This window comes from Camellia sinensis, chromosome 15 (assembly GCF_055761805.1).
Source record: "Camellia sinensis isolate YWXY chromosome 15, ASM5576180v1, whole genome shotgun sequence".
NCBI lineage: Eukaryota > Viridiplantae > Streptophyta > Magnoliopsida > Ericales > Theaceae > Camellia > Camellia sinensis.
The window spans coordinates 118,896,212-118,921,096 of NC_138975.1; the positions used below are offsets into that span (position 1 = coordinate 118,896,212).

General features: G+C 38.8%; 1 protein-coding gene across 1 annotated transcript in view; it reads right to left on the reverse strand.

Annotated features, from left to right (window-relative positions):
* The window catches only part of LOC114269965 (formin-like protein 20), a 43,146-nt gene that overhangs the window by 17,503 nt on the left and 758 nt on the right, over positions 1–24,885 (reverse strand). The window contains exons 2-11 of the mRNA XM_082908141.1: positions 23,357–24,063; positions 23,055–23,276; positions 19,242–22,975; positions 18,806–18,932; positions 14,716–14,787; positions 11,757–11,855; positions 11,543–11,584; positions 6,636–6,716; positions 6,495–6,545; positions 6,334–6,415 (exon numbers count right to left, since the gene is read on the reverse strand). Coding sequence (XP_082764267.1) covers positions 6,334–6,415; positions 6,495–6,545; positions 6,636–6,716; positions 11,543–11,584; positions 11,757–11,855; positions 14,716–14,787; positions 18,806–18,932; positions 19,242–22,975; positions 23,055–23,276; positions 23,357–24,063 — 5,217 coding nt within the window. The remainder of the gene's footprint in view (positions 1–6,333; positions 6,416–6,494; positions 6,546–6,635; positions 6,717–11,542; positions 11,585–11,756; positions 11,856–14,715; positions 14,788–18,805; positions 18,933–19,241; positions 22,976–23,054; positions 23,277–23,356; positions 24,064–24,885) is intronic.

Consider the following 24,885-nt stretch of genomic DNA (forward strand, 5'->3'; position numbering starts at 1 on the left):
CGTCATCAGCCCAATGGTCAATGTATCATTTTGTTGGCCTATGTGGATGATATCATCCTCACAGGAGATGACTCCATTGGTATTGCTAAGGTAAAACAAGAGCTTAGTCAAGTATTTGACATCAAGGACTTGGGTCCTCTCAAATATTTCTTGGGGATTGAAGTAGCTCGTTCTCACAGTGGGATACCATTGTCCCAACGGAAGTATACTTTGGATCTTCTTCGGGACACCGGTATGATAGAGTGCAAGCCTGCATCTACTCCTATGGATCCAAATCTGAAACTTTTGACAAAGTCAGGTGAGTTGCTTTCTGATCCATCTCGCTACCAGAGATTGGTAGGACGTTTGATCTATTTGACTAATACACGACCATATTTGACATTTGCTGTAAGTGTGGTTAGTTAGTTTATGCATTCACCTCGTACTGCTCACGTTGATGCTATTCACCACATCTTAGGATATCTCAAGTCATGTCTAGGTTTGGATTTATTCTTCAATGGTGGGATTCAGACAGGATTGTCCTGTTTTACTTATGCAGACTATGTAGGTTCATTGACTGACAGACGTTCTACTTCTGGGGTATTGCACTTTCCTTGGTACTTATCTTCTATCATGGAAAAGCAAAAACCAAGCAGTTGTTTCTCAATCATCTGCTGAAACTGGGTACCAAGCCATGGCTCATGGGACATGTGAATTACTATGGCTTTGGTCCATTCTTACTGAGTTACGCTTTGAGGAGAATAATTCCTCCAAGCTATTTCGTGACAATAAGTCTGCCATCTTACTTGCCTCTGACTCTGTGCTTCATGAGCGTACTAAGCATATTGAAATTGATATTCATTTCATCCGGGAAAAGGTTCGAGCTGGCATTGTATCTCCCTCGTTTGTTCCATCTTCTGATCAAACTGCCGACATCTTCACCAAATCTGTCGGACCATCCCTACTTCGATCTTCCATTAACAAGCTGGGTTTGGTTGACATCTTTGATCCAGCTTGAGGGGGAGTGTTGGAATACAGAATATTGTATATTTAGGAGATCCCATGATTTCTATAAACTACGGTTATTTAGGGATATGAATTTTAGGATTTGATTGTGTAATTATTTAATTCATTTTTCCTATGTATCTTATATTGATTATAAATAGACATGGTCTCACCCAAATTAGGGTAAGTCAATATTGTCCAACTTTCTTCTAAGCAACATGAGAGCAGCTATGAGAGTTTTGTTCTCTTCCTCCTAAGCAATGTTAATTAACATGGTATGACAGCAAGGTCATTAAACAGCTTCGAACCTTGGCATTTTGTCTTTTGACCTTGCTGCTATACTCCTCAACCATTGTCCCCGATCTATCTCGAACCAGCATCATTCCCACACCAGTCGATCTCACCTCGCGACTTGAACCCAGACTAGTTGAAGCCTCTTTGAATCTCATTGCACCTGTTTCATCACAGCCCTGTTTCACACCAGCATCCAGTCTCAGCCAAACAGCAGACCCCTAGTCTCATCTGTTTGCACCAACAGTCAATGAACTCTCTGCCATGAATAATCTGGTTCATTGCTGCATCCCAATTGATCTTCACCCCTATTGCACCCATTCGATTCTCGCCTTCAAAGTTCAAACCCAGATCACTCCATCATCTTCCTATCTCCTTCACAGTCTTCTTCCCCTTTGATACATACACCAGTATTCAAGCCATACCTTACTTGGATCCACATCCTTGCACTTTGAATCTTCTGACACAGTTAGTACAACCTCTTGCTTTGACAAGTTGACTCCCTGCTTTAACAAGTCAACCTCTGGCTTCACCAAAAAAAAAAAAAAAAAAACTGTGGCTTCAATTAGTCTATTTATTGCTTTATTTTCATATTTGATACCATGGCAGAAGACATATGTTTTATGGCTTTACGGTAAAAGGGATTACTTCTTTTACCTAGTCTCGTCCTAAAACTTGTCAGACAAGTACACAAAGAACACTTTCATAGCTCTTGATGAGTGCAATTCTTTTCATCACAAAAATCAACAAAAGGCCCAGTGCCCTAAACTTTTGGGTAGTCAGAAATGTGGAAAACAGCAGACTTTGAAGAAGACACCATCTGTAGAGGGTCTGTCCCAATTAGTCCCCTCATTGACTCTTATTGCTAAACAGTTGAATCCAATACATAAACTTCTTTCTACAAATTCCTTAGCTTACCTAATTCTTCACCTATAGGTTTGTCTTCATTAACTCCTCAAGGTATATCTCACTGCACTTATGTATTTTCTTCTGGTTCTACACACCAAGACTGACAATCCTTCTTTGTTCCTCTCTACTTTCTCTCCTCTTTTCTCTTCTATTGTTATGGTTGCCAATGGCACTCACATGCCCATGGCAAGTATTGGTTCCATTATAACTGCTTAACTATCTCTTTCTCATGTGTATCCCTCTAATTATCATTGAATTTGATCTCTGTTAGTCAACACTGTCACTAAACATATTGAGATTGATTATCATTTTGTGTGCCATAGCCTATATCCTTACCTTTTTGTCTCCTCCACTACGTAGTTAGCTAACTTTTTCACTAAATCCCATGCTGTTCTGCGCTTCTGCTTCCTTCTTGCAAACTCTCACTGATTTGTACCGTCACCTCTCGAGTTTGAGGGGGATGTTAAGATATATATTCTTGTATCATATTAGAGTTTTGGGTAGTTTAGTCTTTTGCTTCTCTTTTTTGTTAGGGCTTATATCGTTGTTCATTTTGACCATTGTATTATGTATTCTTTACTGCAACATTAGAGCAGCTATGAGAATTTTTTCCATTTCTCCTTTGCAATGTTAATTAACAAATCTAAATAATTCCTTTTAAGCATCTAATAAACCTCTACTGGAATTGACAAAGCTATAGAAACTACCAAATTTGCACTATCAAATTGAGCGTAACTTACAAGCTAGTAATGAACAAGGACACAAAGTCAATTCACTAAATACATATGTCACATTTGTTTGCAAGAAGTCTCCAATGTTTGCATATAACGATCAAAGTATTGAGGTCAGAATTCAGAGGCACAGATTGCTCAAGTCTCTACATATATATAGGTCACTAAATAGACCCTCACATAGGACCCAATTAAGTGACCGGCCATATGGTCCTCGCCATGATTGATAAGGATTATCAAAATACAATATGATGTATGCAGCTTGTACAGGTGTATATTAACCTCAGCAATTCAACACAAGAAACAATTAAATCAACATAAATTTCAAGTCACATCCTCTAACTGGAATACAGATACTTAAAGAGCCTCAGGTTCTGCACTGCAGAATGTTATTCTAGCATCATAAGTAAGAACGCACTTGAAAATTAGTAATGCTCTTTTGTTGTTGTTCTGCTCTTCTTCTTGATCATTGGTGAAAAACTCAAGTTTCTTTCCTATTTATTTTTCATAAGCAAATAAATTAGGATGCACTTTTTTCTTTTTTTCAAATACTAGGATACACATAAACTAAGGGGTTATACAAGCCCTAATCAGAGCAAGACGGAAGAAACCCCTTCAATTTGCAGAGAAGCTACAAAATGAAATTTCATGAGAGCTCTGAATCTAAGAAGCACAAACAGTTCTATCGAGGAGGCATGACGTGTCGAACATAGACACTCTGTGGACACTCCTAAAAGCGAGTCCAACACTTCTTCAATGTGTCTTAATTAAAATTTTAAATTCACAATATCGGACATTTTGCAGACCATTCAGCAATATTTCCTGAACCTTCCGAACACAACCTATGTGATGTGATTAATCTCATCATAATAACAATGTTTTTGCATTCTTTGAAATGCAATTTGCGCATTTTAAATATGTTTTGAAATAGTTGTAAGATGAATACATCATGTGTATTTCAATATTCTACAATTGTTTTGCATTATTTAGAATGAAATTGTTACACGAATGATATCTTGATGTTTAAGTAATAGAATATATGGTTAATAATTGTAAAAAATAAATTGATAGAGAGAGAATAAATTGTATGTATTATTTATTGATTGATCTAATGTTATATATATTACAATGATTCATGATTCCTATATATAGAAGAGGGTGAGTGTTTAGTAGGTAAGGAGTAGGTGAAGTGGAGGTGGTAGTGGTGTAGTGGGTTAGGTTTAGTGGAGTAGGTGAGGTGGTAGTGGTGTAGTGGGTTAGGTTTAGCGGAGTAGGTTTAAGTGGGTGAAGTAGGTGATAGGTTTTAACAGCCCCCCGCAAACTCAAGGGGGATAGGAACTAGCCAACTTGAGTTTGGAGAGAGTAACAAAACAAGAAAATAGACGAATACATAAAGAAAAGAGGATAGGAGACACTGTATGGTCGTGTCAGACCGATGGTGAAGACACTGTATGGTGGTGTCATAACGTTGTAGAGGACACTGGATGGTTGTGTCAGACCGATGTAGAAGACAGTTTATGGGGTCATGTCGGACCGTTGTAGCAGACAATGTTGTGATAGTTGTTGTGACAGTTTACGGAGTCTTGCTGGACCCTTGTAGAAACTAACCGAAATCAATGTCGGGACAGTTTACAGAGTCTTGTCGGACCCATGAAGGAGCTAACCGGAATCAATGTCAGGACAGTTTACAGAGTCTTGTCGGACCCTTGAAGGAGCTAACCGGAATTAATGTCGGGACAGTTTACAGAGTCTTGTCGGACCCTTAAAAAATACATTGTATGATGGTGTATATAGGCTGCCCAAATATATATATATATATGGATATATATAGTGAGCCCTCAAAAGTCGCGCCCTCAAAAGGCGCGCCCACTTCATCAAAAGGCGTGTCTGACAGAAAGCGTCGAGCCATCAAAAGGTGAGCCGGAGACGCGGCGAGGCACGTGAGCGACAGAGTGGCGTGTCGGCCTCGGCTATTTAACCAAGGTTGAGGCGGAGGCTGTGCAAACCAGTCTGAAACCGCCGAAAATCCTTTGAAAAAACTCTTCCGTTTCTGAGAAAGAGATTCTGGAACACTCTGTTGCCATTCTGTAACCAACCTTTCTCTGAAACACTCAGCAACCCATAACATGGCCTCGTCTTCCCGTTCAGCTACCCAGAATATGGCCTCTTCGTCCCGTGGTCTGCTCACTCTTTTTCCCGACCTCAACGAGTCAACAAGAGAGATAACTGGTGCGGTGGCCAGTGAACCTCAACCAAGCGCCTCTGGTTTTGCTCCGTTGAACTTTCCGATGCGGTCGGTGGAGCAAAAAATGGCGGTGCAAACTGATATTGAGGCCAATCAGTATACTTTGAAGTCATGTGTGGAGACCATGACGGCGGTCACAAACCTGTCGCACCGGCTGCAGAGTAGGACAAATGAGGTGCAGCAGTTAAACGCCCAACTGGCTCTGCTCCAGCGCATGTATAAGGATGCGCGAGCAGAGATAAGTGTGCTAAAGGCGGAAAATAAGGAGCTGAAGCGGAAGGCCACCGTTATGTTCCGATTTGGAGGTCCGCCATATGCTGCAGTGGAGGAGTATGGGGGAGTAAACGTGCTCGGCGGCGTAGGAAACACGGAGGCAGCACCGGCAAGGGCCACCCAGGACGGAGGCAAGAAGAAGAGATCAGCGGCAGAGTAGAGAAGGGATGTCGGTGTGTGGCCGTCTGCAGAAAAGAAAAACAAAGCCGTTGTTGTTGTGGGTGTTGGATTTGCGGGTTTTTTTTTTTTTTTTTTTTTCGCTGTAAAATTCTGATCGGGGTTGATCCCCGGCATGAAGAAACAACAAGTTTGTGGAATGATGAATTTTATTTTTTATTATAAAACTATTCGTCTTGTTCCCCACTCCATCCTTTATTATTTTTATTCATTCTTATATATTCATCATCACCATGCTTATCATTTCATCACCATCTCCATATACCATGTAAAAAATAAATTGATAGAGAGAGAATAAATTGTATGTATTATTTATTGATTGATCTAATGTTATATATATTACAATGATTCATGATTCCTATATATAGAAGAGGGTGAGTGTGTAGTAGGTAAGGAGTAGGTGAAGTGGAGGTGGTAGTGGTGTAGTGGGTTAGGTTTACTGGAGTAGGTGAGGTGGTAGTGGTGTAGTGGGTTAGGTTTAGTGGAGTAGGTTTAAGTGGGTGAAGTAGGTGATAGGTTTTAACATTATTGTTATGGTACTTCAATTTTCATTACCTTTGAATAAACTATTCATATATTTGATGTATAGTAAATTTATAAAAATATAAATTTTTAATGCGTGGGCATATCCTGTCTTGCAGTTTTGAAAACTGCCGTGTCATTGTGTCCATATCGTGCCCGTGTCCATACTACTTAGTTCTGAATCAATATAAAGGTCATTACCTCTCGCAGTTCCTTGATTTAATGTGTTCCCCAGAAATAAGATTTTCTTCATGATTTCCTTCAATTCGAGGGAATTACGAACCTAACAAATCAGTGAAAACCATATTAGATCAAAACAAAATGACGCTACTGCATGAAAAGCTTTGTTACCGGTGGAATACCTCTTCACATGCAGAATTCACAGTGTTTAAACTCTTCTTAAAATCTGATATCTGCAACAGATGTCAAGAATTTGACAACTGAGACAAATGCTAATTTAAGAAATACTCCAAGAAGAACCAACAAAATCGTTAGAACCAGACCTGAGAATTGAACTGTATCTTGAAAAGAAACACTCTTAGTTTAGACTCCACACGTGGCACCTTCATCAGCACCAAAAAGAACTGAATGGGACAAAGTGCAAGAATAAGATTAGGTAACAACAATATTAGATGGTTTTATTTATAAGTAAAATCTATTAGAGGCGGCGCCAAAAACAGGGGTGCCAGCCCTTTACATATGAAGTATACCTCAACAAGCTAAGCCACTATATCTCTACAGTAATATACAGTTTCCCAGAAGCTCAAAAGGAAACTAAAGCAAAAGGGAAAAAATCTCTCTGCCAAAAGTAAAGGGAGATGAGGAACCTGCCCTTCAAGCACTGCATCAAGTTCACATTCTCAAAAGATCTCCTATTTCTCTCCCTCTATAAACACTAGAAAACACACAAAGGGGCAGTCTCCCAAGCCTTCTTACATCTTCCTCTTGGACAATCCCAACTCCAAGAAGCAAACAGGTCCTTCGCAGTATGGGCCATGGACTTCAATTTTAACTCCCAAGAATTCTATTTTAGAATTCATGTTCAAAGAATACACCTAGAGAGCGGCCAACTGCTCCAGTTGCTTAGAGACTTCACGTGCCATGTTCACCAGCAGTGTTCCAGTCCCTGGCCCTAACCCAGTCCCCTATAAAGATGTATTCCTGATGTTCTTATGCTGACCCAATATATATATATATATGTAATAGCTCTTTCAAAGTTATAATTCACAAAAACATAACCTAAACATCTTTTCGAGCAACTCAAATCATAAAAACAGATATAACATCACATAATATGCCATTGTAGCCTCATCCACCAAAACAAGATTTTTGTTTATAAGCTATCCTCTGTTAGTAAAATCTTATTATTCATGATACAATTCAGAATATTCATGCATAGATCGATGTGAATCTATGGCCGAATTTATTTTGAAATGAAATTGATGGTGAAACACATAATTCACAATTCGATTCACGTTTTACAATTCATGTGATACATGAAACTATTGGGTCACACAAATTCTGACATCTTTTTGCCTCATTTGTTTGGTGAAAATGTCATAATACAATTTACAAGATTGTTTAGTATGAAAATAATCAAGACCTATGAATTGGTCATCATGGGGTTTAATAGGACCCAATCACATCCAGTCATACCCAATATAGGTTCTTAACTTATTTTCTCATTTTTTCTTCATCAAAAAAATGTTAAATACATTTTCTAAGGATGTTTAAGGTTAAAGTAACTTGCACCTATGAATAATCTATTGATATTTTGGTGAAACAAACATGGTTCAATACGAAATGGGACAGGTCAGTTACTAACTAGGGCAAACTTCACTTTTGGGCCATATGTGGTTTACCTCTTAACGTTTGGAAATGACCACATAACCCCCACGTGGCTCGTGGACTGAAATGCACCGTTAAGCCCGTTAATGATTTAATAAAAAAAATACTCAAATATCCTTGTATATAAGTAACTTAAGCGTGTGAATTATGAATATTTTCATCACTTGTTTGGAAGGCAAAGTGCACTTTGCCCCCTTGTGCTTTATTCCATGTGCAATTTACCCCCTTATGTCTGTCACGTGTTTCACACTTGTAGTTAAATTGGACAAAATATTTAAAGGTACACTTCAGTCCACAAACTACATGGGAGTTACGTAATCATTTCCAAACGTTAGGGGTAAACCGCACATGGCCTAAACCACATAGGGTAAAGTGAAGTTAAATATTCCATAGTTTTTTTATAAGTTTTTTTTTTTTTTTGGTTAAAAAATAAGAACACACACTTGTTAAAGCATTTTAGGTTTTGAAATAGAGTGCTGCTATTTACCTCTACCCTATTTCTTTGGAACCCCCACTTCTTTGAACCCCTGCCCACTTAATTGAGTCCCTCCCATTTTCTCTTTGAACCCCCACTTTAATCCCAACTATACCCCTCTTCTTTGAACCCCCAACTCATCTTTTGATAACCTTTTCTCACCGCCAGCCACCGTCGTTGCTCCACCGCCCCACCGCCGCCTTCCCAACTCATCACTCCACCGTTGTCGCCTTCCCAACCCCGTCACTCTGCTGCCATCGTCATTGTTTTTCCAGCCCGTTACTCCGTTGTTGCCTTCCCAACTCCATCACTTCAGCAACCATTCCTAATGACCCACCACTCCGTGAGCACCACCATTGCGCCCCCAAACCCTAGTGACCCACCATGCACACAGAGAGAGAGAAAGAGAGATCTGTGTTTAAAAAAGGGGATGGAGGTGGTGTTTGGAGGGAGCGGCAGGGTCGCGATGGGTAGGGGGCTGCATGGTAGGGGCTACAATGGTGGTAAGGCAACGGAGTGGCGGCCTGCGATCACAATCGCAACGTCGGGGATGGAGATCACTATTGTAGTGGCAGCGGCTAGGGTTCACAATTGAAGAAGATGAACGGCCAACGATGGAGGTGACGGGAAGGTGGACAGCCTATGTTGGAGACGACGGGAGGGTGAGCGGCGACTGCCGGATGTGATAGGGATGGCCGGTGGAATTAGGGTTAGGGTTTGGGACATTAGGGTTGAAGGTTAGGGATAAGGGTAGAAATTAAATTTTATATTTGGGCAAATTTGAAATTAAAAAAAAAAAAAAAAAAAAAAAGAAAAGCAAAAGAAAGCATGGGGGGTCCAAAGAAATAAAGTAGGTGTAAATAGTAGCACTCTTTGAAATAAAGGATTTTCACTTATTCATTCTTCTTATTCCACTCTCTTTATGGTTTCTAGGTCCATCTTTTTTTAGTATCAAGAGAATATCTTATAGCTTTTACATAAATTATGGTTGGTGGGATATGGACCCATACCACTTTCTATGAAGGTAATGCTTGCAAATTAGATAGTGTAATCATGTTCTAATATAAGAACTATTGCATAACATGTGTCAAAATCAACTTATTTTATTTTTTACATGAAGACGACTGTTTAATATCATTATTTTTTAAAAAAAATTTGTACCAAATCTAACAATTCTCAATTCAATTCAAAAAATTAAGATTTCGATTCAAGATATGCTTCTTGATTTGACAACCATGAAGCTACCCACCAAAACAAGAGTAGATTAAGGGGTTGTTTGGGATAAACTAAATAAGTGCACTTTTTGATTTTTTATGAAATATGGGTTGCGTTTGAAGTGATGTGGTAGAGAGGTGACGTGACTTAAATAAGATGAAGTGATTTAAATAGGATAGTGACTTTTTGACTTTTTGGCTTTTTTAGGTTATGCCAAACCAAGCCTAAATTTTGAGCCCAGAGAAAGCCAACCTTCCCACCACCTATAATTTAAACATCTCAAGATGGTGAAGCCGTAAGGGCCAAAATGAATATTATTAATGAAAATAAAGAACTAGGGTTTGCTCAAATTAGAACCAAAAGTAATCTCTTGTAAGCTACAAATGGATAAAAAATAGATTTCCCATAAACAATAAACAGTACTCAAATTGGATCCAAAGAAAAAATCTTGTAAACAATTACATTCTACATTGCCAACCTATTACACAGCTCCCCCATATGGCCTGAGTTTTTTGAAATCTTCCAATTCTAATGGTTTGTAATTTTCCACATTTTCCAAATTCCAATTACAACCAAAAATAACAAAAATGTTCTCCGTGATCATTCCAACCTTAATACTACATACCAAATTCCTATATTTTACTAATTTCCATAATATTGAATCCCACTCCTCCAACAAAGATGACCATGCATAATATCTTTTTGGCAGCTAAATCCCATGTTCCACCCTTTATTTCCGTTGTAAGGCAAGAACCTGTCGCCTTTCAGGCTCATCTCTTCCAGTTCTCAAAACATCAATAACACTACAAAATTTTCACCATAGATACCTCAAGCTCCTTACAATAAATGGGTCGCATGCATTGTCAAAACACCAAATAGGGAGCACCATAATTGCATTGTTTTTTGTCTTTGTTTCCTTTTTTTTTTCTTCTTCTTCTTTTTTAAACTCAACAATAATGTTACTTAGTTGTTAGGTACTAAAGACGGGGATTCTCTAACACTATCAAAGAAAGCAGGTTCTTATGTAATAATTCCTTGCACTATTTGCCTTAAAACATTAGTTACCCATTATTTTGCTTTACTTTTTTTTTTTTCTAAGTACTTTTTAACTTTAATATATGAGGGCACATCAACAGGTACACCATTAAAAGGCTTTTCCCTTATAAAATAGTAAAGGGGATGCACTCTTTCTTCCCAAAAAACAATTCAAGTATCACAGCAAACATGCAAGAAGGCAGTGTGCACACTGGAATTCACCAACAGTTACCCTAGACCTAAAGAGTCCATGACAACTAGAAATTTTAAAATAATAATAATAAAATCATATCCAAGAACCTTGAGGGAAAGATAACAAACAGATGCTTGCCGAAAATAATATAAATAAAAACAATAATAGGAACACAGACAAAACATCTAAAATGAGATTTCATGAGTCACAATACAAACAAAGGATTCACTCTTATAACCTTAAAGAACGTAAAAAAGAAGCGATACATTAAATACACAGGATGGGACAGATATATGTACGTATAATGTGAGAGTGGGTGAGAACGAGAGAGATCAACATATAAACTTTACTTCTGAACTTAAAATTAGCAAAATCATAAAAAGGAAAAAAAAAAAAAAGAAGAAGACAACATTTAAGACTTTTAAAGTTGTCGAGTAAACAGATAAATACACATCATATACAGCTACGCAAGACCAAATCAAATTTCATAGTGTCCACACAATTTAGTCAAGGAAAAATTATTCATTGATGCACCACAGAGAACACTTTTTCCTTGTCTAAACATTCAGATCTATATAGTCCACAAATCTTCTGAACACTACCATAATCAACAAATAGCAGAGTATCTGATCTGGTTTACAGACCTGTTCACATTTCCCCAGGATCTCCTTGTCACCAGTGTAGCCCTAAACAGTCATAAAATATGAAAATCAATACAAAAGCAAAGGGGGAAAAAAACAATGACCAAATTAAAATATTCAAACCACTTCTACACAGCAGAAATCCATATCATGTCATAGGAATGACAATACAGATAACAAAATATGAAGCGCATGATGCTTTATGATATAGCATCACCTTAAGAAGGTCCATTTCTTCTTTAGTAGGGCAGAATTTTATAAGATTTTCCACCTGATCAGCATCTAAAATTGACTCATCCATTGCTAGTGCTGCAGCCTGCGGAAGTCAAGCATAAATGTAGTTAGTCCTCTTATTGAAAGGGAAAAGCCTTAATATTTGAAGAAAAACACCAACCAACATCAATGACAAATAAAGTATCCTAGAGAGTATTAAGAAATACATTTTCATACTACACATTGAACTTGTCGGAATAAAAACCAAGTTTACAAAAAATATTGAATATCAACAAAGTAAATAGTAACAAGTAATTTCCATTTTCCTCCACATTAAAAACCAAATTTGTTTCTCATTTAATCTTGATTCGAAATGTTATTTATAATTTACTCCCTGTCTCAATTTATTTGTCCATTATAGAAAATCCAACTTATTAAGGAGATGTGTAATCATTACATTTTAATTCAAATTTTGAAATATTTTTCCCACCATTGCCCTTTTATTTAAATTTTAAAATGTGTTTATAATGATTTATAGGGGGCAATTTCGGAAATCTAACAAAATTTAGTATCCCAAAATAGCAAGTGGACAAACATTTAGGGACAAACTAAAATGGAAAAGTGGACCAATAAAATGGGACAGAGGGAGTATTTGTTAACGTGTTGGTGATATCTAGAACCATAACTTAAATGAGATATCTTTCAGATTATGAAATGGCATTGCATTGCATGTGTTAATAATGTGTTAAGATGCTAGAGGATGCCAAATCATATGAGTGTACAACAATCTATGTCACACTTACATAGGCTCTTCTAAATGCATTAAGTACCCGTGTCAAACATGAGACCCTTGGATAAGGATAAGGATAAGAGGTATGTGTCCAACATGTATCGTTGGATATGCATCAAGCAAACATGCTCATGGGATCGAAGTTTACTAAATAATTGCACGTAAAACTTCATTAACATGTACTTTTGGGATATGGTTGCTACAAAATGAGAGAAGCAACCATATTTAATGCTCTATGTTTGGCAAAACATTATACCTCTTGGCCCGGACACCCAGAGTTATCAAAAAAAAAAAAAAAAAAACATTATACCTCTTGGAAATGAGATGAAATCCTTGGAAAAAAGAATTTAAATCTTTGCTTTGAGATATAGCTGCACCAACACACATACCCGATCCATGTAGCATGAAAAACATGTAGTTGCACATATCGACATGCACTTCCGTTCTTTAGTTTAATGAAGATTATTTTACATATGTTTTCCCTGTGCACAGTGCATATTTCAGGCTCTAAGTTCCAATTCACAGATTTCAAGTTCATATCATGTGTCCTTCTCATTTGAATTCCTAGCTTGCCTTCAAATGCAAAATCAAGAATACAAAAATTATAACTCCAGAAAATCTAAGCATTCTTAAAAGACTTTCTGGTTGAGGAAGCAAAAGCAATCTCTAACTCTTTCTCTTCACCATTAAGATGTTTTCAAAATAATTGTTTTGAACTAAACAGCTAAATTGATTGACCTATTTAGAATGCATACAATTGTGTAATGTATATAACTTGAATCACATAAATGATCCACATGACTTGAATAATATTGTATGAGAATTCAAATAGATACTACAAAATTTTGATACTAGTCATGAAAGCCCAAACAGGCAAAATGTAATAACCATCCCCCGCCCTGTACTCCCAAATATTTTCTTCTCCTCTGTCACATTTCATCTATTCCTTCTTCCTCTATTCTCTTAAACACCAGTTTCCAAGGCTCCAATCACAGACTTCAACTCAACCTAAACTTATAGGTGCTCTAATCACAGAGCTGCATCTCACGCAATATGAACCAAAGCAACCAGAAACCTTTTCTTTTTTTTTTGGACTGAAAGATTTTTTTGTTGTCAAGCTGCAACGGTGATGAAATTCTTCAGTCTGAATTAAGTTTCAAGTCAAGGTTAGACATAGGCATCAAGCAACCCTGTCCCAACTTCCTATACACATACAACATATGTGTACCCACATAACATTTGTGTGTAACTTAGTATTTAAATCAATCAATTTTTTTTTTTTCTCCTACGGCCATTGGATCTTATACATGGGACTAAATTGTCATTTAAACAACAGAAATATAGGGTGTAACCATGTAAGATTACAAGCAATTAAGTGGTCATGACCAAACCCAACTAAGCCCGAATTATTTTTGGGCAACTTGAGCCAAACCCAAATTAATTAAGTGGCACTGGGAACCGTGTGAGGTTAGGGTGTAACCATGTAAGATTGCAAGCAATTAAGTGGTCATGACCAAACCCAACTAAGCCCGAATTATTTTTGGGCAACTTGAGCCAAACAAAAATTAATTAAGTGGCACTAGGAACCATAAGCATAAGTTCAAGCCTGGGTAAATGATAGCACTACAGGTTGCACTTGACTAGGCTTCTAGCTCGAACAAAACCACATAAGATCCTGCCCTATTTATCATTGTGGAACATGGCAATGTAACACATTTACCATGATTGCAGTACTTTCTTTAGATACTGCCTATAACTATTTAATCTCCAGTAATATGCATAAAGTTATCCACAAAAGAGGCTAGTTTGTTAAATAATGTAACAAGATGCCTATTATCAATCAATGATAGTCTGGCTAATTATCATGTCAACCCAATTTTGCATTCATGGGTGCATGCAAGTTTCTATTTTACATTTCCAAAACATGAAATGCAAATGGATTTACTTCCAAAATTTGATATGTTATCTGTAATGTATGCGTGTAAGTATCATTGTGTTTGTTTTATGCAAAAAAAATCTTTACCTCATTAATAGAAACCATCTGTATAGATTTCCTCAAAAATCCAGTACGTAAGTTTCCAAGAAAATGCCATGCCAAGCACCTTATTTGTGATGAAGAGAGAAATAAGGTTCCATGTACACAAATTATTAAGTTTGATTATGTTAACCTTACCATCATGTCAGAAAGCGGCATCTTTACTTTTGTGAGCATAATTTCAGTGTTATTGGCCCTCCTTAAATCAACCTACAATGTGCAAAGAAGAACATTCGTCAATAACATACTAAAGAGAAGAAGAAATAAGCATCAAATTGCAAAACTACTAACAATATTTGAGGGATAAATTGTGACAAATTGTTTTGAAACCATCCATTACTTTAAAGTCATCGTTCAAAAAAAAATCAATAAAATAAAATAATTTAATTGTGTAGAGATTTATTTTCAGAGAGAACACATATAAGGAGCACTACAACTAATCAAACTTTTATGTAGTAAGCATCACGATACTGAAAGGGCATTTTGGCTTAATGATAAGGCTTGCAATTAGCGTCCCTGATAATACAGGTTTCAGTCACAAAAACAAATCTCTCTAGAAAGAGAAAAGTTAGAGAGACTAGCACACTCACAAGCTTTGTGTGGGTCTCATACCAAGTAAATTTTGGGCCCTACCAAGGCTTGTGAGTATGTTAGCAAGAGTGTCAGTGTCCCCAACATTGTTGGCCCAAAAATGAGGATAAAGTTGAGTACATCTTGTCTTTCCCAAGCCCGCTTTAGCGGGAGCCTCATGCACTTGGCTGTCCTTTTAACCAAATAAGTTTTGGATACAAAGTGGGATCACTTCTCACTGCTTATCTTTGCTTACCATTGTGGTCTTTTTTTAAAGAGAAAAAGTTTGGCATGGGGTGGTACAGTTGGTTTCAGAAAAGACTAGCTGGGTGGAAGAGATAACATTTATCTAAAGAGGCGAGGTCTACTTTAATCAAGAGCAAGTTGCAAAGCCTTCCAAGTTATTGAATTAGATGGATGTGTAGTAAGATTAGGAAAAATAAAATTGGAAATAAATATATTCACAAAATGGTTAGCGTAGCACCAATCAAAGATAAATTGAGAAAGAACAAGCTATGATAGTTTGGTCATGTACAACGACAACCTATAGATACAACGATAAAGAAGAGTGATATGATCACCATAAATGGAAATGTTAGGAGGGAAAGACCTAAACTAACATAAGATGTGGCAGCAAAAAATGATGTGAATTTATTTCATTTAATTGAGCATATAGTCTTTGACAGAGCAAACTGGCGAAACAAGATTGATGTACCCAACCAAACTTGATTAAGAGACGAAGCTTAGTTTGGTTTGGTAATAGGCCTAGAAAATTGTATAATGATTTCCTTTGGGAAAGGTTAGGTGAGGAGTTTAAACACATTTGGTGGATTGAAATAGAGTGTTTGGTCACATTAATGAAGACGGATTGGGGATTAAAAGATTAAGTCAGTAAGGTTCTTAGGCAAATGGTTTAAGAGATTTGCTTGCAAGTAGGATAGGTATTGGAGAAGGGTGGTAGCTCCTAAGTATCGTTCCCCATGGCGTGATTGGCTACTCCAGATGTCTCCTTGTCACATGGTAGAGATCTTTGGAAAGGGATCTAGATTGTTTCAGGTGACTTTACGGGTCATATTAGTTTAGTATCTGGGAAGGAGAAATGGTGAAAGTTTGGTGCCACAGGATCTTCGGCTAGGTTAAGAGAAGCTTTTTCTACTATTTTAAATTTGCCATAGATTAGGATGATTCAATTGTACTTTATGTTCAAAAAGGTGGATAATCAAGTGTCTTGGGAGATTACTCCTAGGAGGAACTTACAGGATTGGGAGATTGATGAGTTTGTGGAGATTCTCCATTTGACTCATTTAGTGAGAGGAGTAGGGGAGAAGCAGGATCACATACAGTATTCACAAAGTTAAATTTGGGATGAAGTCTATCTATGAGGCACTTATGGGGATAGAGGGATATATCTCCCTTTGAATAGGATAGTGGTATTGTGGAGCACCTACTAAGGTAGTGTTTTTTGTGTACATTGGCACACAAGAAGATCCTTACTATTGATTATCTAATTAAAGACTTCGAGTTTTATTTAATTGGTGTTGTTTATACAAGCAAGACAGGGAAGCTATGCCTTAATTTTCTCCTTCATTGTGTTGCTGCTAGGGAGTTTTGGGCATTGATGCCAACCATTTTTGGGATGCCTTTGGTTTTCCCTTGGAGTGTTTTAGAGTTGCTGCATAGTTAGTGGAAGGTAGAGCAGGGGACACTCTTTTGCTTAATGTGGATCATTTCAGGAGAACAGAATAGTAGAACTTTCCAGGTATAGTGCAGGCACTGTACAGATTAAAGTGCAACTTGTTGGCTATTTTATATAATTGGCTTTCAGGATGGGTTAATCCCAACCTAGGTCTTTTTCTGACTCTTTAGAAACCATGAAAGTCAGGAGGCGTGAGGACTAAGGAGTGTATAGCTCTTAGCCTTTTGTTTTTGTGAGCTCTTTTTTTTTTTTTTTTTTTTTTTCCGTTCTCGGTACATGAGTTGGATCCCCTTAATGCTATCTTAATATAGATTATATTTATACAAAAAAGAAAAAGAAAAAGGTCATTAATCAACAAAGAAAAGAAAGAACGATATAATGCACTAGCAAAGACAATATAAACCAAACCAAACCAAACCAAACCAAGCCAAGCCAAGCCAAGCCTTAAGTCCCATCAAATGGGGACGGCCACATGAATCCTTCTTCTCCACGCGTTTCTATCAAAGGCCATTTCGTTAGTCAAATTAAGTATATTCATATCTCTATTTACAACGCTAGCCAACGTTAATCTAGGCCTACCTGATCCCCTAACACTTCCATCTACCGTCACTGAATCGCATCTCTTCACTGCTGCCTCTATTGGTCTCCGTTGAATATGACCAAGCCATCTCAATCGATTCTCTCTCAACTTATCTTCTATCGGTGCTACTCCTACCCATTCCCGAATACACTCATTCCTAATTCTGTCTTGTCTAGTCTTGCCACACATCCACCTTAGCATCGTCATCTCAACCACACTCATCTTATCTACGTGTTGTTTCTTGGTTGTCCAACACTCCATCCCATACAAAATCGCTGGTCTAATACCTGTTCTATAGAACTTCAAAAAAATACATATATTAAAAAAATAATCTTGCTAACATGATACTGCTATGAGGATCAATTTTCTGAAAGATGAATAGTTAGCTGCACTATCATCAGCGAATAACATGAAAAATGAAAATCTTCTAGGGTCATATATATTGCTTCTCTCATATGTTAGCATTGTATCAAGTATCAGCAGATTCCCCTATTTTAGGGCAAAAACAATATCATGATGATCCTGTATGGAAAAAACAGCAACCAAAGTAACAAAACATATCAACTCTGCAAATACAATTCCTCAATATGGGCATGCATGCAACTAATAACAAAAAATCACTTTTGCCGCCAACAAATCCCCTAAGCACTGCAGATCAAACAAGGAAGGAACAAAATGTGTAGGCATTAGAAGTGTTTACAAGATGACAGATCAAAAAGTCTACCAGAAAAAAATATGCAAGATTTACACACACATCAAAGCACTGGGATGGACATCATGCAGTATAAATTTCATTGGATTAACCAAAAAACTCATTTCTCACATTAAAAGGGAAAGATAAGGAGAAAGGTATTTCTATCAAGAAGATTTAAAAGTGATATGGCATGGGCAGGGGATGGGAGCATCAGTTTACCAGTATTACATCAATTCATCTTAGTCCAAGCCTCATCGCATGTCTCTGTCAGAACCTTATTTAGCCATATCAATTAATCAATATTTTCAAATTCACCAACTAATAGATTGGTTGACTAGGTTGTTATACAGCAACTATTCTTTGCATAAATCAATTGTTCTCATTTTATAACATTAGATGTGTATGCGAATGTGGGTGTAACTGACAGACAAATATAATTATTTATAAAATCTAGTTCACAAAGCATGATATTTGGACTCAAATCACAAGAATAAGTTAAACGAGTCACTAATAAGGCAACAAACAACAAAACTGCAACAGGACAGACTATGAGAACCATATCATGTTATTGCTACAACTTTCTCCAAAAAAAATTTAAGTAATCATCATTCAAAGAATAAAAATCTTCCAAGATGGAAATTTTCTACACCAAATATATATATTTAGTATTGAAGTAACTTTGCATTACCAGGTGGACTTTGTCAGTTTTAGACCCAGCGGGCTTCAGCCGGTCTCCTGATTTACCTCCGGCATTAGACTTTGGGACTGTGGCAGAGAAAAGAGTCTCAAGTTCTGACACATCAAATTCTGGCGCACTAGGATAGAGGGTACAACATCAGTGAGTTACAAGGGGGCTAATAACAAATAACAAAAGTAAGAGGTACAATCACATTTCAAACGCCATGACTTAGAACTATATGTATTGGCTTCCACTATCCAGTCTATGTCTCAGCAAATGGGAAAAAACAGATGCACATTACAGAACCAAACAACGGTAAATGACCTTGACCACAATACTGAACCACAACTCAATAACTATAAGGAATTAGAGAAACTGTAATTGTGGCCAACCACTAATATCATGGTAAACTAGTAAACTGGATTCATGAGAGAAGTTGTTATACATTTGAGGCTCTCCATGTCTTTGCAATTCCTCCCATAAGCTTCCTTGCAAAACCCTGGTTACCTTGCTCCAATGTAGAGGCTTTAAATTAGATCTTCGAGGGGCTGGAGCAGGTGCTGCAGAACATGAAAGCCCACGCCCTCTTCCAGGAGGTGGAGGAGGAGCACCCCCTGCTGCTGGTCCTTTGGAACCAAAGGGTGGAGGTGGGGGAGGTGCACCACCTGGAGGCCTAGGCAGTCCAGGTGGTGGGGGAGGACCAGGTGCACGACCTCCAGGAGGAGGAGGTGGAGGTGGTGCTCCATGCAATGCTGGAGGTGGTGGAGGAGGTGGGGCTCCACGGCTTGGAGGTGGAGGAGGAGGTGGGGCTCCACGACTTGGAGGAGGTGGTGGTGGAGGCGGTGCTCCATTTATTGGTGAAGGAGGTCGTGGAAGTGAGGCTCCATGCATTGGAGAAGGCGGTGCTCCACGTAAAGGAGGCGGAGGCGGAGGCGGAGGCGGAGGTGGAGGTGGAGCCCCATGTAAAGGAGGTGGGGATGGCGGAGGTGGAGGTGGAGCCCCATGTAAAGGAGGTGGGGGTGGCGGAGGTGGAGCACCACGTAAAGGAGGTGGGGGTGGTGGAGGTGGTGCTCCACGTAAAGGAGGTGGGGTTGGTGGAGGTGGTGCTCCATGTAAAGAAGGTGGAGGTGGTGGAGGTGGAGCACCACGTAAAGAAGGTGGAGGTGGTGGAGGAGGAGGAGGAGGCGGTGGTGGAGTCATCGCATGATGAGAGAGTAGGGGTGGCGTTGGAGGAGGAGGAGATGGAACTCCATACATAGGAGAAGGTGGAGGTGGAGGTGGAGGTGGAAGGGGAGTGCCACGAGGTGGAGGCTGAGGTGGCGGGGGAGGCGGAGCAACTCCAGCAAGTTTTGAAGTATAAAATGCATTTAGAATGGGAGGGGGTTGTAGTGACGGTGGAAAACTTGATGATGTCACTGTAGCAGTTGCAAAAGCCCCAATGTCCCAAGGTGGTGGAGGAGGGGGAGGAGGCAAAACCTTACTGACATTCTGCATGCTTGATGGAGGCGGAGGGGGAGGGGGAGGGGTTCCATGAGGAGTTGCCCTTAAGCTCATAGATGGCAGGGGTGGGGGTGGCGGAGGTTGTGGCGGAGGTGGAGAAGTCATAAAAACAGAATTTCGTGGTGGTGGTGGGGGTGGTGGAGGAGGTGGGGGAATACTCTTTGCTTTCACTTGCATAGTGGAAGCAGGTGGCAAAGAAAATTTAGACGAAGAAGTATGCAATGAAAAGCTAGAAAAGGGGGGTGGAGGGGAAGCTGGAGAAGGTGGAGAGGCTTGCCTTGCTACTGCTTGTGGAAGTATTGCAGGATCCTGTGGGAAAAGGACATTTGAAGAGTTATTGAAGGATGGAGGGGGAGGGGGAACAACTTTAAGTGTTGAAGTTGAAGAGGGAGAAGAAGCAACTTGAAGTGGTGGCATATGCAAAGACGGTAGATAGGAAATGGGTTTCACTGGTTCACTGTCTGCATTTCTCCAATAAACCACCATATGACTTCCAGATTCAGGAGTATCATCAGTTGCAACCACAGCTCCAAAGGAATCATTAGCAGCAGAAGCCTTCGATTTTCCATCTGCGTGAGAATCCTTCTCAAGGGCCAGTGCAGGAGGTGCGCTGTTATATCTTGATGGTGGATAAGGTACATACATTGAATTAGTGTAAGATTTGTCAGGAAGAATCCACCGAGACACCGTATTTGGCTTTGCCTGCCTTGCAATACTGCCCTGATGTTCTGGCTGTTTAATTTTTTGTTTTGTAGGAGATAAATCTGCAGCTGTTTTTCCATTTGAAGGTTGTTGTTTCTTTGGTGTGGGTGGAAGTGATTTATCAGATTTTTGTCTACTAATATGAGCACTCAACTTCTTCTGTGAATCCAGCCTTTCTAAGTTCTTCCGCACAGCAGAGTCTTCTGCTTCTTGTTTATTCTCCATCTCTTCTAGCTTGCCACTCATATCTGCAGTTACTATCTTTGGTGAGGGCGGAAGTGACTCATCAGATTTTTGTCCACTAATATGAGCACTCAACTTCTGCTGTGAATCCTGCCTTTCTAAGTTCTTCTGCATACCAGATTCTTCTGTTTCTTGTCCATTCTCCATCTCTTCTAGCTTGCCACTCATATATGCAGTTACTACCTTTGGTGTGGGTGGAAGTGACTCATCAGATTTTTGTCTACTAATATGAGCACTCAACTTGTGCTGTGAATCCTGCCTTTCTAAGTTCTTCTGCATAGCAGAGTCTTCTGTTTCTTGTCTATTCTCTGTCTCATCTAGCTTGCCACTCATTTCTGCAGTTACTACCTTTGGAGTGGCTGGAAGTGACACATCAGATTTTTGTCTGCTGGTATGAGCACTCAACTTTTGCTGTGAATCCTGCCTTCCTAAGTTCTTCTGCATAGCAGAGTCTTCTGTTTCTTGTCTATTCTCCATCTCTTCTAGCTTGCCACTCATATCTGTAGTTACTACCTTTGGCGTGGCTGGAAGTGACTCATCAGATTTTTGTCTGCTAATATGAACACTCAACTTCTGCTGTGAATCCTGCCTTTCTAAGTTCTTCTGCATAGCAGAGTCTTCTGTTTCTTGTCTATTCTCCATCTCTTCAAGTTTGCCACTCATATCTGCAGTTACTACCTTTGGCATGGCTGGAAGTGACTCATCAGATTTTTGTCTGCTAATATGATCACTCAACTTCTGCGGTGAATCCTGCCTTTCTAAGTTCTTCTGCATAGCAGAGTCTTCCGTTTCTTGTCTATTCCCCATCTCTTCCAGCTTGCCACTCATATCTGCAGCTTCTACCTTTGGTGTGGGTGGAAGTAACTGATCAGATTTTTGTATACTAATACGAGCGCTCAGCTTCTGCTCTGAATCCTGCCTTTCTAAGTTCTTCTGCATAGCAGATTCTTCTGTTTCTTGTCTATTCTCCATCTCTTCTAGCTTGCCACTCATATCTGCAGTTACTACCTTTGGTATGGACGGAAGTGACTCATCAGATTTTTGTCCACTAATATGAGCACTCAACTTCTGCTGTGAATCCTGCCTTTCTAAGTTCTTCTGCATGCCAGATTCTTCTGTTTCTTGTCCATTCTCCATCTCTTCTAGCCTGCCACTCATATATGCAGTTACTACCTCTGGTGTGGGTGGAAGTGACTCATCAGATTTTTGTCTACTAATATGAGCACTCAACTTCTGCTGTGAATCCTGCCTTTCTAAGTTCTTCTGCATAGCAGAGTCTTCTCTTTCTTGTCTATTCTCCATCTCTTCTAACTTGCCATTCATATCTGCAGTTACTACCTTGCTCTCTAAACTGCTGGGCACATCAGCAATCATGATTATGGAACCTGACAGATCCCTATCATCAAATGCAATGACTTCAGCTGAAATAGATTTAGAATAAAAACCCCCATCCTGTTTGTGATTTCCATCATCCGATGCACAGTCTTCAAATGCATGAGGCTCCAAAGCCTCAGTCCAAACTACTTTATTATTCTCCTCAAGAACTACTTTATTATTCTCCTCAAGAACTATATGAGTATCCAAGTTCCCCTTTCTGTCCTGCCCATCTACTACATTACTGAAGATCTCCTCGACCTCAAAAAATTCTTCAGGGGAAGCACTTTCTTCTTCATCCTCATCTTCACTTTCTGTGGTGATGATAGGTAGAACTGCATCAGCATCCGAAAAGATAACCTGATACAAATATGAGTATGCATTCAACCCATACAGCTTCAGATAAAGGATATGCCACCTAAGTAAAACAAGATCATACCTCTGCTTTGAACTCCTTTGGAAACTGGTCCTTTGCACCCCACAAAACATCAACTTCATCACGATTCAACATCAAAACATTTGAACGGACAAATGCAGTGTGGAACATAACTCTGAACATCATTTCCTCCCTTACTAGGTCATTGTCCAAGTGGATGCACTCAAGAACAACATCCCCTTGAACACGACAATGAATATCTATTTTCACTAGTTCACACTCTTCCTGCAGGTAGAAGTCATAAGTACACTACAAATCCTTGTCGCATAATCCTTTAGCTTTGAAATGTGTGAATTTGGCATTACCTGTTGGTAATGGCGAGCACGTTTCTTTGTCTTGGAAGTCGAAAACAGAAGCTTTGAACTTTTAGTGGCTGTGGTAGAAGAAGAGTCCTGACCATAAATGTGAACAACCGGTCGGCAACCCCTTCCTCCGTCAAACAAGGGAATAACTCCAAGAATAATACAATCCAAATCTAAGGGAGTATCTGATGGTGGCCAATCTGAACCCAAATCCCGTCTGGAAATGTACTGAAGATATCTCAGCTGAGAAGGTTGTGGATTTAAAGGAGACAAAAGATGAAGAAGTTGCCTAGGAGCTTGCTTGTATACCATTTCAAGAGTCTTCTGCTCACCACTATACTGTTTTCGGTACAACAGAAGACCAGCAAGAATAAATGCAAGCACAGGCCATCCTCCCCTTTCGCAGTGCATCAACAGTACATTTTGTTGACCCTCCAATGATAACCAGCTCTCACTGGACCGAAGGAAGTGGTAAATCATCTCTAATGGTAACAGTGGACACCCTTCATAATGCCTAGGATAATCCATCACTGTCATGTCATACTGAGACAATAAATCCGAAATTTGGCTCCTCCTTTCCTTTTCTCTAAAGTTAAAAACCATGAAAGAAGCATCCGGATAGTGGTCCTGTAGCTGAGCTACAATGCCACCCATGTAAATTTTGAATTCATCTTCTTCCAATACGTCAGTGGAGAAGCAACAATCGAACACTGCGAATGGAGGGAGGAAAAAAAAATAAAGAATCATATAACCAACATCCAAAATCAAAAATCATCACAAGAATCATACACAACAATTCCTGAAGGAATTGTCGAGAAATCCAGCTTAGCAATAATGCTCTATTTGGTTCATTGGAATGACAAGGAATGGAATGGAATTGTGATTCTTTAGGTTTTCCTATGGAATGACCATTCCTTTAAAATGGTGAAAGATTATTTCATTTGTAATGCATTTGTCTATCACTTTTTTAGTCCAACCAAACATGGGAATGAACATTTTAATGGAATGATCATTCCATTCCGCTTCATTCTAGTGAACCAAATGCTACCTAAGGCTATGTTTGGTTATTTGGGAAGGAATTAGGAAAGGGAAAGCGAAAAAGTAGGTGAAATGTGAATAAAATATACCTATATTTCACATAGTTTTACACACCTTTTTCCGTTCCCTTTCCAAATCTCTCCTCAAATCCATGAACCAAATGCTGCCTAAGAGTTTTACTACGCCAGTTACTGTACCGAGTACATTAATAAAGTAATATATCCTAGAAAACTCTCCCTGTTCTTCTACCTACGAAATTTCAATATTTGGACAAAAGTATAGCAAATTAGTAACTTTGTGACATAAACATGTTGTTGGGTTAATCCTCAATTCAAACTTACTTTATAGACATGACATTGAAAATTGTGAAATACTATATCAATTTGTGAGAATTCTAGTGTACTAGATACAAAATAATGAAACTTCAAATTAGAGATTAACGTACTAATTTCCCAATTTACAAAATACCCAATGTAATTAAGAACATTAAACAA